Source organism: Muscardinus avellanarius (assembly GCF_963383645.1).
Source record: "Muscardinus avellanarius genome assembly, chromosome: 9".
NCBI classification, from domain to species: domain Eukaryota; kingdom Metazoa; phylum Chordata; class Mammalia; order Rodentia; family Gliridae; genus Muscardinus; species Muscardinus avellanarius.
This window is the reverse complement of record NC_137795.1, coordinates 58,863,012-58,878,139: the sequence shown is the minus strand read 5'-3', so window position 1 is coordinate 58,878,139 and position 15,128 is coordinate 58,863,012. Positions and strand designations below refer to the sequence as shown.

The following is a 15,128-nucleotide window of genomic DNA, read 5'->3' as shown; positions in this document are numbered from 1 at the left end:
TAATATCTAGGACCTCCTCATCTTCCTACAGAAAGACTGGCAGATCTGTCTGCAAGTAGATGCATACTTTCTTCACTCCCTCCCATTGCCAATCTTCCTTGCTCTTGTCCAAGATCGATCCCGCCACCGAGTCTGCTTTGGACCCTCTCAGCTCTTTCCTTCTAGATGCCTCTGGCTCCTTACTCTTCCCCCATAAGACTATTTTTCCTTCTCTCCTGTATCACTCCTATAACATAGTATCAGCCATCTTTAAACAAAAAATTTGTAATCCCTCGCTGCATGTTGAACTTTTTTTTTTCCCTAAGAATTATTTCCTAATGTTTCCACTTCATCAATTCACTTTTGTCTCTTCTAGTTGGGCTTCCTTCTCCAACTTTCACAACTTTTTCACCCCTGTCCACGCAGTGTAGACAGATCCGCATTTTCACCTCATTTGGCCTCCCAGTAGCATTAAATGAAACACTTCCTTCTCTTGACATCTAGACCACTTCTCTTGTTCCTTCCTCCCTCCCTTGGTCTCCTTTGCTGGCTCCTCCTTTTCTGACAAATACTTTATTGGGTTCTGATAAAGATCAGTACTGGCTCCCCTAATTAGCTGTTTACATATGTTCCAAAAGTAATCTTAGCTACTTTTACTACTTTAGAAACAAATTTCTAAGCCAAGAGTGGTAGTGGATGTTTGTAATCCCAGTACTTGGGAGGCTGAGACAGCAGGATCACAGGTTCACGGCCAGCCTCAGCTATTTAGTGAGGCCCTCCATGGCTTAATGAGACCCTGCTTCAAAATAAAGAATAAAAAATAGGGCTGGGGGTGTACCCAGAGGTAGAATGTCCCTAGGTTCAATCCCTTGCATCGCAAAAAAAAAAGAAAAAAAAAAAGAAAAAAGAAAAACAATTTCTGGGCCTGCTAGTAGTGGCTCCTAAATCCTTATCTTCAGTCCTAAATTCTTAGAACTCTAAACTTTATCTCCAACTTCCTATGTACATTGCCACCTAGATGTCTCAAAGCTTTGGAAATTCAACACAGTCTAAGGTACCTCTTAATTTTACCCCCTACACTATCTCCCTTTTTTGGAGGGGGGGAGATACTGGAGGCTCAGCCCAGGGGCATTCCACCTCTACACTAAACCCCAGCCCTATTTTATTTTATTATTTTCAAACAGAGTCTCGTTAAGTTGCTAAGGTGCTCAGATGTTGCTAAGTTGCCAAGGATAGTGTCAAACCTTGCGATCCTCCAGTCTCCGCCTCCCCAGTACTAGAACTGGCTAAGCTAAAGCATTTCCTTTTGATTTTTGCCACCTGATCACTTCATTCACAATCTACTCCCCACCCCCCTTTTTGATACTGGGAATTTAGCCCAAAGGTGTATTCTACCTCTGAGCTACATCCTTCAGCCCTATTTTATTATTATTTTGAAACAGGGTCTCACTACATTTCTGAGGGCCTCGCTAAGTTGCTAAGGCTGTCTTGAGCCTGAAATCCTCATGTCTCTGCTTCCAAGCACTGGGATTAAAGGTCTCCACCACCTATGATCTACAAATTTGGTGTGTCAATTTGAACTCACATGTCATCTACCCCATTAGTTGTTCAAGACTTTTTTTTAAGATGAGGCCTTGTTCTATTTCTAGGCAGGCCTTGAACTCCTGGACTCAAGCAATTCTCCTGCCTCCATCTTTCAAGCAGCCAAGTCTATGGGCACATGCCACCAGGCCGAGCTGTAAGCCAAATATCTTAAAGTCATCTGAGTCCTATTTTTCTCTTATATCTCACTATAGAGCCCCCAATCCAAAATATATCAGAATCTGTAAGTTCTTACTGCCTACATGCCACTACCTTGTACAAGTAATCATTATGGTTCATGAGGAACACTATAATAACTTTTTAACTGATCTGTTTCTACACTTGTCTGCCTTCTAAAATTCCATTTTTCACAAATTTTATTATATCACTTCCTTTCTCAAAATCCATTAACAGCCTAGTGCTGTGGTGCATTTCTATAATCCCAGATACTAGATAGGCTGAGGTTAAGAAGATCACAAGTTAGATACCATCCTGGGCAACATATTTCTAGTTACTTTTAGGGGGGCACTAAGGATTGAAGCCAGAGGCATTCTACCTTGGAGGTACACTTGCAGCCCAACTTCATTTATTTTTTTTTTATTTATTTATTTATTTATTTATTTATTTATTTTATGTGTGGTACTGGGGGTGGAACCCAGGGGCTTTTCTACCTCTAGGCTATACTCCCAGACCTATTTTATACTTTATTTGGAAACAGGGTCTCACTAAGTTTCTGAGAGCCTCACTAAGTAGCTGAGGCTGGCTTTGAACCTGTGTGATCCTCCTGTCTCAGCCTCCCAAGTGCTGGGATTACAAACGTGAGCCACCACGCCTGGCTTCCATTTTTTATTTTTGAAACAGGGGCTCCCTAGGTTGATGAGTCTCACTACTTGCTGAGGCTGTCCTTGAACTTGTAATCCTTCTGTCTCAGTCTCCCAAGTAATCAGATTATAGGCAATGCACCACCACTTCTGGCTCTGGTCACCTTTTCAATCTGCCCCTTCCCTCTCCTGCCTGCTCTGCTCCATCTATATTATCCCTTGAACATGTCAAGTTCATTCCTGCCTGGGGGATTCTGCCCTCACTACAAAAAAATTTAAAATGTAAACTAAACAAAAAGTAAAAAAAAATTGTACTGCCCCATCTAATCATTCAGATCCTCAAAGAGGCCTTCCTTGACTGCCTAATCTAAAACACTTACATAGTTCCTCATTGTATCTGAATTCTCTGTACAGTGTTTGCCATCAACTGACTTTTTCCACATTTACTTATCTAGCTATATTTCTTATAGCTATAAGTCTGAGAATATAATAGCCATGATAGCTTAAACCAGTGTATCAAGAGACACATTATTAAATGAATTTCCATTCTATACACTGAAATTCAGATGACTCACCTTATCTAAGGATATGTCAACTAAATAATAAAGACTGAGTTCACCTTTCCACTCATATCGGGACATTAAACTTTGTGCCACAAATAACCCTGTTTTCGTAATATTTTCTGTTAATTCTTCCACTTGCAACATCAAAGCAAATGTGTGTGGGCTGGAGCACATTAAGCATCCTAAGCATCTACAGAAGTTTACAAAGAGAAGTTGAGATCTATACGAAAGTAAACTTATCTCCCTCACACTATGAGCACAAGTGGCTATAAAACTTTTCCTTTTAAATAAAACTTTACAAAGAAAAACATCCATTCATAACTATACTATAGTCTGCAGTCATTTAAAATGTCATTAAATTTATAAAGTAGAAACGTTCCTGAAATAACTAGAAACCAGTAGTTACCACAACAGAATTTCCCGTTTCAAAATGTGCTAGGACACCAAGCAGAAAACACCATAAACTGACAGTGAAACAAAAATTTGATGAAACAAAAATTTTGATCCTGAACTCATGTGACTCTTAAGGAGCGTGATTCCAAGCATTCACCTAAGGGGGAGGGAGAAATGTATATTTGTAAAGAAAAATGAGGCATGATGACCAATTATCAGCAAACACTCAAGACAATTCAGATGATAAGGAATGACTGTAGAAAGAGAAGCATAAAGATCAGATGCTCCACGATTTTCCTTAATATTCTGATTCATAATTCTACATTTCAACAAAATGTTTTAAACTCTCAAATGATACAATATAAGTACCAGGTTTGTGCTGAATACGATACAACACAGTTTAGAAAATCTATTCCCTTATATTCTATCCAAACTAACCAGAATGAATCAAAGATAGAGTTCATGGAAAGCTTTTGATTTATCAAAATACAAAAAAGAACATTCTTTGAAATTTTGTATTCCACAGTGGCATAGTAAAAATCACAATAAAACTACCTAAACCTCAATATGTTTACTTAAAAAAGTACCTGTGGTTTTACTTACCAGTCCTAAAATAATTCATAATTGAATCTCTAGAAATTCCTGGCACCTTACAGGTAGAGAACAGCATTCGGAATTGATGCATATCTAGTGGAGTGTTTCCAACTTTATGAACAGGCACTTTTTCTCTATTAAGAAAAGTATTTTAATCAGGAAGTCATTATTAAACTTATATACCATACCAATTGTACTATTCTTCCCCGAATAAGTAAATTAAGCTGCTCAATATTTTGCCACCTGAAATCTGAGATAAATCCATTACTGGATTCACATAAAGGTCCTTACTTCCTTAGTAGCTGCCAGTAATTCAAGTTATGCCAAAGGATGATACTTCCTCTTTCTAACTGAGTGCCTTCCTTTGGAGGCCAGTAGTGTTCAAAATGAGCAGAAGGACCCGCAAAGTTGACATTCAGTTGTGATGGCATACGGACATCCAAGTAGGCAACATTCAGCCACCATTCTTCCAGCTAAAAGAAAGTAAGATCATTAGCCCACGTTCTTCATAATAGTTAAATTAAAAAAAAAAAAAAGAAAAAGCTGGTTAAAAAAAAAAAAGCAAACTACATTGACATTGTTTGCGCTTTAATTATTTTTCAATACTGGAAAATATGTTTTCTTGTTTTAAATTATCTACTGAAAAATGCTACCATGATCATTTTGAGGGTGGAGGAGAAACTATAAGCTCCTAAATAATATTGGGTTTAACTACACTAGCAAAACCATGAAACTGAAAAGGCACCTTTAGGCAAATCATCATATTGAGATCACAGCATCCAAGTTTCCTCAGAGTGCCTGAGGTATAATAGATGGTCACTATATTGTCACCTAATTATAAGTTATTAAAACATTTATAATCTTCCTTTTCTAAATAAAAAGTAAAATATTAAGTCATATATACAATAATTTTTCAGTAGGCTTAAAACTTGATTTTTCATAGCTTTCTGTGTCCTTTCGCAATATTCAATTGAATTTCATGCATAAGTAAGCAGATCTTATCAAATTATCTGGAGTTCTTCTTGAAGAAATTGATGTTATACACTACAATTAACAATTTAGAAAAATGATGCTGGCAGAACAACAAATTCTGTACCTTTACCCCACTTTAATAATATCACCTAAGGGTTGAATTTGAGAACAAGGGAATCTGAAAGTGAAAAAATTTTATTATTCTGTCATAGATAATAAGAGCTCATAAAAATATAATAAAAATGTTCATTTCTGAAGCTACAAGATAATTACAATCATTATTTGTAGGCTAAGGCAACACTTTTTAGTTATGAAAACTCATCCTTTATTTCATATACTAGGGATGCGAAAAAGTGGTTATGCGAAGAAAACAAAGAAGATTATTTGTGGAAAATTATTGTGACCCCTCAATAATTATTTGAACAATTTCTCAAAATATCTAACTGACCCCGATGACCATATGACTCTAACTCCAGTAGTTGGGAGGTTGAAGCAGGGGGATTACAGGTTTGAGAACAGCCTCAGCATGTAGTAGAGAGACTCTCATCAACCTACCAAGAACCTATTTCAAAATAAAAATAAAATAGAGCTGGGGGTGTAGCTCAGAGGTAGAATGCCCCCCACACAAAATCTGACTGAAATATAAAATATTCTTAACTATTCTCCACCTCAATTTTCAACAGCCCCCTTTTTCCCATGTAGTTTTAAATATTTAGCTGGGTGTGGTAGCGTGTGCGCTTGAAATCCCCAGCATTTGAGAGACTGAGACAGGAGAATCATGGTTCAAAGACAGCCTCAGCTACTTAGTGAGGCCCTCTGCAACTCAGTGAGACCCTGTTTCAAAATAAAGAATAAAATAATTAAAAAAAAAAAACCAGACTGGGGGTGTACCGGGGAGGTAGAATGCCCCTGTGTTTCATCCTCACTCAGTACTATAAAAGAATAAATTAAGAAATATTTCTATGCTACCTACGTAACGTGTCTATTTTAGTGTTTGGGGTTTTTTTCAGCTACGGTTACCTGGACAAAATGTTCTCTTAAACATGGTCTATGGATCACCTACATCAGGGCCACATGGAGTAGATGCTAAAATAAAGATTGGGGGGGCTCCTTTCCAGACTTACTGAATGAGAATTACTCATTCCAGGAAATCTGCATTTTAACAAGTTCTCATATAATATGGGGGTCCATTCACAGAACTCAAAATCCCCCACTTAAGTGATTCAACCATTCAACCATTCTTTTGAATGATCATGATAACAATGATTGCCAGGATTTTTACAGCAATGATTTAAAAATGAAAGCTAGATGCATATCTAATTTTTGTTCTCTAAACATCACTAATTTTTCAATTATAAGCATAGTAAAATGAATACCCAATTTCTTTTTCCTTTTGCCCTCTCAAGTAACTTCTGGTGCAATTTTTCTCCAACTCCATTTTGAAATTTTTTAACTATTTCTTCAGTTCTCTTATATTCTTCTTCATTTGCAAATGGCTTTACTACAAGGAAAAATGTTATTAAAGTATTTAGATATCAAGTACCACCAAGGCAACTTAATTACTATTAAACAAATTTTATGATTCAGTTTCGTGAAACAGTATTAAATATCACTGCACGCAATAAATTATAATAGAGTTTACAACATAAAAACAAGTGAAATGCAACAAAGTACTATAAAAAATAAAACAGTGCATATTACATAATCTGGTGGTAGTTTTCTAAAACTATTTTAAAGCCATTCTAGGTGATAGTTAAAATTATTAGGTGAGAGTATCATCTTAATTATTAGTTCAGTGGACAGTAAATCCTATTTCATCACAATTAAGAGAAAGCATTTTTTCCAGCCATGCGTGGTGGCGCACGCTTGTAATCCCAGTGCTTGGGAGGCTAAGACAGAGGATCATGCAGGTTCGAAGCCAGCCTCAGCTAGTTAGTGAGGCTCTCAGCAACTCAGTGAGACCCTACTTCTAAATAAAAATATAAAATAGGTCTGGGTGTGTAGCCTGGAGGTAGAAGGCATCTGGGTTCCATCCTCAGTACCACAAATAAATAAATAAATGAATAAATAAATGAATAAATGCATCCCCAGTACCACCAGAAAAAATTTAAAAAATTAAAGCATCTTTTCCATTAATGTTTGAATCAGACCCTTGACTATTATATATGTGATGCAATGTGTATGTAAATGTAAGTATAAATTCTACCCAGAATAGTTTAGTTTAGAGTAGCTTACGGCAAAAGAAAAAATAAAAGAAAGCTTCCTGTTAAAAAACAAAATGTATAGGGTCCCTACTCCATGAAATCAAATGTTCTGAAAATAAAGCTATAAAGTCAATTAGAAATTATGAGACATTAATATCTTCTTTTAGTTTGATTTTTGCCTCTTCAAAATCTTATCTGAGTCAAGTATGGTGGCCCATTTCTGTAATTCCAATACTTTGGATCCCCAAAACAGATGAATCACTAGTCTGAGACCAGCCTTAGCAACTTAGTGAGATTCTCAGCAACCTAGCTAGACCGTTTCAAAAACAAAAATATTTTAAAGAAGGGCTGGGGGAGCCGGGTGTGGTACCTCACGCTTGTAATTCTAGCATTTGAAAGGCTGAAACAGGACGAACACATTCACGGACAGCCTCAGCTACTACTTAGTGAAGTCCTTTGCAACTCAGTGAGACCCTGTTTCAAAATAAAGAATAAAAATAGGGCTGGGGGTGTAACCTCCACCCCTGGGCTCCATGCCCAGTATGCAAAAGAAGAAGAAGAAGAAGAAGAAGAAGAAGAAGGAGGAGGAGGAGGAGGAGGAGGAGGAGGAGGAGGAGGAGGAGGAGGAGGAGGAGCGGCATGGGGGGTACCTTAGAGGTAGAATGACCCTGGGTTCATGTAACGTCCACCCCTACTGCATACTGTGCTCCATGCCCAGTATGATGATGATGATGAAGAAGAAGAAGGAGGAGGAGGAGGAGGAAGAGAGGAAGGAGGAGGAGGAGGAGGAGGAAGAGGGGCATGGGGGGTACCTTAGAGGTAGAATGACCCTGGGTTCAATCCCCAGCAACACACACACACACACACACACACACACACACACACACACACACACACACAATCTTATGTGGCAAACTGCAAAAGTCAATTTAAATAGCTAGATTCAGAGAGTACAAGTAAATAGTCAATAAATTAAAAAAATAAGAAATTAGAATTATCAGGTGAACACTAAGTGGGAAAAAATTTAAAAAAAACTTTTTAAAAGAAATAGCATCAGATCAGCTGGGCATGGTGGCACACACTTATAATCCCAGTACTTGAGCGGCTAAGACAGCAGGATGGCAGGTTCAAGAACAGCCTTGGCAACTTAGCAAGACTCTCAGAAACCTAGACCCTGTTTCAAAAACAAAAACTATATATATATATATATATATATATATATATATAAAGATTGAGGGCTGGGGTAGATCACAGGTAAAATGACCCTGGGCTGAATCCGTGTTTGTCTGTGTCTGTGTCTGTGTGTGTGTATGTGTGTGTGCACACGTGCCACAGCATCAGCGTGCTTCTAGTTAAACAATGTGAACCAAACATATTTATCTCCACATTTAGTAACCTGCTAAGGTGACAGTACTTGAAAAGGGAAAAATATACCAGGACAAAGAAAATGTAAGAAAGAGGACAGCAGACAAGTTAAGCTAACTAGTAAACTAGTTAACTAGAAAACACTGGGGAATATGGTGACTGAATAGAGGAAGTTAACCTCTCAGGCCTGGGGAGTAGAGGTGATGATAATAGGGGAAGGGTTAGATGTAAATCGACCTGTGAGCCAATTCCCGCAGTACAACCCACAATGGGTTCAAGAACTCAAGACACATGGTTCCTCCAAAGGCAAGGGGGGAATGAAGGTGAAAAACCTTCAAAAGCAGCAGACAAAACCCTCAAACATACTTGCCTCTCTCTCCACTCTACAAAGCCCAGCAATGAAAGAGGAAAACAATAAGGTTTACTCTCAAAAGAAGTTGAACTACACAGAACAGAAGACATGTATTCCTGTTACATACTGGCAAAACGGGGATTACAATGAAAGTATACACCTTACATTATAGCATTATTAACAACAGCCAAGAAATGGAAACCTAAGTGTCCATCAACGAATAAAGAACATGTGGCAAAAATACACAATGGAAAACTATTATCCCATAAAAAGGAATAAAATCCTGTTATTTGCAACAACGTGGATGGAACTGAAAAATGATATGCTAAGTGAAATAAGCCCGGCACAGAAAGACAGGCACTGCAAGATCTCACTCATTCACAGAATCTAAAAATAAAAGTTGGTCAGGTGAGATGATGCATGCCTGCAATCCCAGCAACTCGGGAGGCTGAGGAAGGAGGATCACAAATCCAAGGCCAGTCTCAGCAACTTAGTGAGACTGTGCCTCAAAATAAAAAAACAAAAAGGGCTGGAGATGTAGCTTAGTGGAAGACAGTCCCTGAGTTCCACTCCTAGAATCACAAAAATTAACTAAGTAAAAATTTATAGAAGTTAGGAGTAGAACAGTAAGACTAGAGGATAGGGAGGCCGCACAGGAGGGAGGGATGGGGAAAGGTTGAGCAGTAAGTCCAGTTATACTTAGAAAAGTTAGAAACAAGAGTTTCTGGGTGTCATTGCAGAGTAGGGTGACTACGGAAAACAAATATGTACTATAAATCTTGAAAAGCTAGAGAAATAGATTTTGAACACTTTTACCATAATAAAATGATACATGTTTGAGAAAATGCATTCAACCTAGTATACACATTGCACACCACATACCTGTATAAGGACATCACATTTATACTTATGCTGTTATAATGGTGCCCTATTAATAGCTATAATTTTTTGTTTTTATTTATCCGTTTAAAGGTAAATATTAATTTAATTAAATTTAAAAAAATAAAAACATGAGAGCTAGAGGTATACCTCAGTGGCAGAGCACTTGCATAGCATATCCAAGGACCTAGATTCAATCCCTACCACTACTAAAAAAGAAACAAGCAAAGCAAAAATATATACCCTGAATCACTGGCTTATGTCTTCTAAGAATGAAATTAGATAATTTCTCTTTGAAAAAGTGATCAGTTACAGAGAGAAGAATATTGAAATTCAGATATATCTGAATGGAATTGCTAGGTCTTTGCCCTATTATCCAACGATAAGGCCCACTGGTCACCAAGTCCAACACATGTTCACAGAGACCCAAGTCAGCCTTTTTGGGTCTGTCTCTTAAATATGAATCTTTAAGGATGTTCAGCAGATATTTGAGGAAAGCCCCTCACAGGAGAGAACAAAAAAATTTAAAAAATTTCAAAAATAGGATTCATTATGTCAAATACTAAATCGACCAAAAAGCAAAAGGCACTGCTCTGGTTTAAATATAAACAGTATCTGCCAAAGGGCCATGTGCTTGATGCCAGGAAAACGGCACTGGGAAGTGCTGGGGATCTTTAGGGCCTCAAATTTAAAGTGGTATCATACTTCTTAAGAGGACACCACCTTCTAAATTCTTATGAAAACTCACTTCCAAATCAGAATTCAATAGTCAACCAATCAACTAACCACATTTTTATTCTTTTTTTTTCTTTTTCTCCCAAATATCCTTTCTCAGAAAGCTACTGAAGATGAATCAAAATAAGAGAGAAAAAAAATATCATTTTGTATATTTTCAAGACACATTATCTTAGCCCAGAAGCTGCAGCAATTAGACCCTAATCAACTTCTAATAGTATCATATTTTCTAAGTTACTAAGAATCTGAATACATATTAAAAGATTATGAGCATACCTGATTCAAGGTATTTTTTTAATGATTCTTCAAGTGAAGGAACAGGCAGTGATGGAAGGGAATCCTGATACTGAAATGTTCTTTCTTCAGTTGATTTAGCCAGTTGATTTTCCATGATACAGTCACAATAGGAAAACTAAAGAAAAAAGAGACAGCCCTCACAACTTCAACCTCATAAATATTCTTATACACACTAGGTCCAATTCACTAAGCCTGTATTTAGGAACCCCACTATAAAAAGGACTTGGTGCTAGTCTTTATGAAACTTATATACTTGTCAGATAAAAAAACAACAACTTTAAAAAAGTATAGACTTGATGTACTAAAAGTCAAAGAGCCATCAGTGAGACTAGTATAGCCAGGATTTATTGAACACCTACCACTTGTCACGTACTGAAGTATACTACAGAAAATATGTGCCATCATCCTAACCATCATATTATCTCAGAAAAGCAACATCCTTTGCAATTTTACATTTGAAAAAAAACTCTGAAAGAATTAGTAATATTACTAAATAAAAGATCATACCTGGGATTCAAACTCAGATCTATTAGACTGAGTTATCTCTCCCCTATACAGAAAAGGCAATGTATAGCCGGGTGTGGTGGCCCACGCTTGTAATCCCAGTACTTGGGAGGCTGAGACAGGAGGATCACAGTTTCGAAGCCAGCCTCAGCAGCTCAGGAACTTAGTGAGACCCTGTTTCTAAATAAAATATAAAAACAGTCCTGGGGGTATAGCCCCCAGAAGGCCCCTAGGTTCCACTGCTAGTACAAAAAAGAAGAAAGAAAGAAAGAAAGAAAGAAAGAAAGAAAGAAAGAAAGAACGAAAGAAAGAAGGAGGGAGGAAAGGAGGGAAGACAATGTATTAGGGGAAAAGGGACCTTGTACAAAGCCTAGCGGGTAAGTAGGAGTTGATATACAGAAAAGGATTATGGGTTTAGAAAGAGAATTGTGAAGGAGTTTGGAAGGGGTGTAGAAGACTTGTTCAAGTACAGAGTTACAGAATATTACAAAACACATAAATCATAGGACAAGCTTCTATAACTTAATTGTGTAGGTGGTATAGGCTTATTCAGAATGGTTTCACATATTCCAAAGAAATCTTTAATATTTTCCACACATGTATAAGAAATCAAATGAAACTAAAATATGAGTAAGGTAAATGAGTGCTAAATAAAAAGTGAGATTTCTCAAGGCAGACTTTATAAATTGAGTTACACACTAAAACAGCAGCTGAGAAAACGGGAATATTCATACTGAATGAGAATTTCCTGTCTTTTGAAATACTTCTTAAAACTAATAGCAAAGCCAAACAAAATATTTCACTTATATATAGGTTACAAAATTAAACAGTATCAAAACCAAGGGCAGGGAAGAAACTGTTTTTAGCCAGTCTTTTTCCCATTTTTTCATGTAACAGAATCCCAAGTTTTAGCTGGGCATACTACTCTCCATGGAACTCAGTGCAGCACTGTGATACACCTCCAGGTCACATTCCTAAAAGGAAACTGCGTGTCTTCTCCCCAAAAGTTTACTCCTTCCTCCTTCTCACTCTTACCAGGTAGTGTCACCTGGAACCCTTGACCCAGTTACAGAAGCCATTTATCCAGGTTGTTGTGAGTCACCCTACTAGCCTTGGGATCCTACCTCCAGATGTATTTAAAAAGAAAAATAAAAGCCGGGCGTGGTGGCGCACTTGTAATCCCTGCGCTTGGGAGACAGAGACAGGAGGATCACGCTGGAGACCTTGTTTCCAAATAAAAAATATATAATAGGTCTGGGAGTGTAAATCGGAGGTAGAAGGGCTTCCAGGAACCCCAGTACCACCAAAAAAAAAAAAAAAAAAAAAAAAAGGAATGCTTAAACCAAGAGTTCAATGTCAGCCTAGGTGACAGAGTAAAGCCTCTCTCAACAATAACAACAACCCACAGCTTTTATTCATACCACCATATTTTGGTTTTCTTTATTATGGAGAAGAGATGCCTATATCCCTAATATGAACAGGAAATCCAAACACCAGGTATAAAAATGATCTAAAAGTTCTTCACATTCTACATCTCATAACTTCAGGGGCATACTGTTTTGAACATCCATAAACATGGCTTTGGACCTAAAAGAAATGTAGATCAGGGTCCAAATACAGACTCTGCTACCTAGGTAAATATAAACTGAAGGCTTTGATCTACTGAAGACACAGGGCTCTTCTTCTACCTAAAGCCCTATGGTTTGTGTTTGTGTTTTTTTAAGCAGGTGAGCACTTCAGTGACTGAATTCTGGAGATGTTTCTCGCAGTAGACACACCTCCTCTATAGAACTGTTTAAGACGTTTCTACCACCCAGGCAGCTTGTAACTTTAACTGAATTTCCTTATCATAGAATGCATGATCATATATTGTCCAAAAATACATTATAAAATACATATATGCCCCAAAATACATTATAAAAATAATCCAAGTGAAGTTGGGCAAGGTGAATACCTGTAATCCCAGCTACTCCGGAGACTAAAGCAGAAGGATGTTAATTTTGAGGCCAGCCTAGGTAACTTAGAGAGATTCTGTCTCAAAATAAAAAACATAAAAGGCTAGGGATGTGGCTCAGTGGCAGAACGCCCCTGGTTTCACTCCCCAGTACCTCAAAAATAGAAAAGAAAAGAAAGAAGCAACAAAGGAAGAGATTACAATCTGGAAATAACCTTATTATGCTAGACAGAAATTCTATAAATGCCTTCAAATTCTACCCCCCTAATCTTCAGCATTTGTGAATATGAGATCACTACTCCTATGATTGTGATTGGGTTATCGTCTACAGAAAAACTTACCTTTAAATAGGAAGATTGGTCAGGTAAACCTAATCACTTGAGCTCTTTGCAGCTAAGATGCTGTTGCAGACTGTGAAGATACAGGTGGCCTTAAGGAACTGAGCTGACAGACAATGAGGAAAGGGGAACTTTATTTCCTCAAGTACCTATGGAACTGAATTTTGCCAACAACGTGAATGAACCTGGAAACAGATTTTCCCCCAAGGCCTTAGAAAAGAATACTGACCTAAGATGACCTTTATTTCAGCTTTGTGAGATTCTATGCAAAATAACCAGCTAAACTCAGACTTCAGATCTACAGAAATTGTGAGATAGTAAGTCTTTGTTGCTTTTAACTGTTTGCAGTCATTTGTTATGGCAGTAATAGGAAATTAATACACATATACAGAAAAGATATTCTCTGTATACTCCTCTGCCACTTAATAGACTCTAGGAGACTGGGAGCAAGGGTACTAATTTCATATTCACTACAGTGCTCAATTCACCAGCAGGTAACATTATTTATTTGCTTATTTATTTTGTGGTACTGGGGGTGGAACCCAGGGGCTTTTCTACCTCCGGGCTATACTCCCAAACCTATTTTATACTTTATTTGGAAACAGGGTCTCACTAAGTTGCTGAGAGCCTCACTAAGTAGCTGAGGCTGGCTTCGAACCTGTGCGATCCTCCTGTCTCAGCCTCCCAAGCGCTGGGATTACAAACTTGCCACTACGCCCGACTAAAAGATAACATTAAAAGTATGGATTGTCAGATTATTTCTTGAAGAACTGTCTTGAATCCTCAATCAAAGATTAAGTTAAATAATGTAATTCCAATATCATTAAGGAAATTATGTCACTGGATTTAAGTATAATGAACTTCCTAGAGAAAATAAGAAATGAACTCCCAGAAAGTGGAAAAGAGAAATAGGAAAAATAAGAAATAGATTGTCACATACCAGTACACCAAGATGAGCTGCTTATGACTACCAGGAACCTGTTACAACAATTTTGTTTTTGTGACTACAGGAATTTAAACTAGACTGATGACTGTAGGAAGGAAAAAAAACAACAAAAATTTCAGAAGAAATAAAAATTAACAAAAGCTGGTGAAAGACAGTGGGGAGCAGATAATTCAATTCACGAGCTGGGAAACACCAAGCCTCCAAATTGTGAATCGCTACAGACACACGCAGAAAAGTTTATCTGCTAGAAGGCAGGATCAAGTTTCTGTAAGATTAACTGGGTTTTAGGCAACCGCGCCTTCTATCAGACAGTCCACGGGGCGGACACAGGTACCTTCCTGGGCCCGGGTATCAGCGCCAGCAGCCCATCGCAGGGCCACTAGAGGGGACGGGGGGGGGGAACGAAAGCGTAGAGACTACTCACAACAACCCCAGGGCAACCCCGCACACTCAGGGGGACAGCAAGTAAGAGAAACCCGGATTCCTCTCGGAGAAACCCGCCCGAGGGAGCAGCCCAGCCGGGCGGCCCAACCTCCAGGATTGCCCTTAGACCTGGCAGGCGAGATGCGGGAGGGCACCATAGCGCCGCCAACCCCGGTACCTCTGCAGCCCAACACGCCTTAGCCCAGCCCAGCACCACTACACTTTCCC

The 15,128-nt window shown here is 38.2% G+C and overlaps 1 protein-coding gene across 2 annotated transcripts in view; it reads right to left on the bottom strand.

The window, feature by feature from the left end:
• CROT (carnitine O-octanoyltransferase) overlaps positions 1-10,841 on the bottom strand; it is a gene marked incomplete at both ends in the record, with an annotated part of 43,502 nt that extends 32,661 nt beyond the window's left edge. The window contains 4 exons of one of the 2 annotated variants that reach the window (XM_080701955.1): positions 3,941-4,065; positions 4,223-4,404; positions 6,280-6,404; positions 10,715-10,841. In XM_080701955.1, the coding sequence (XP_080558081.1) occupies positions 3,941-4,065; positions 4,223-4,404; positions 6,280-6,404; positions 10,715-10,829 (547 nt within the window). The remainder of the gene's footprint in view (positions 1-3,940; positions 4,066-4,222; positions 4,405-6,279; positions 6,405-10,714) is intronic. The other variant, XM_080701954.1, reaches the window with a different exon arrangement.
• Positions 10,842-15,128: the final 4,287 nt, after the last annotated feature.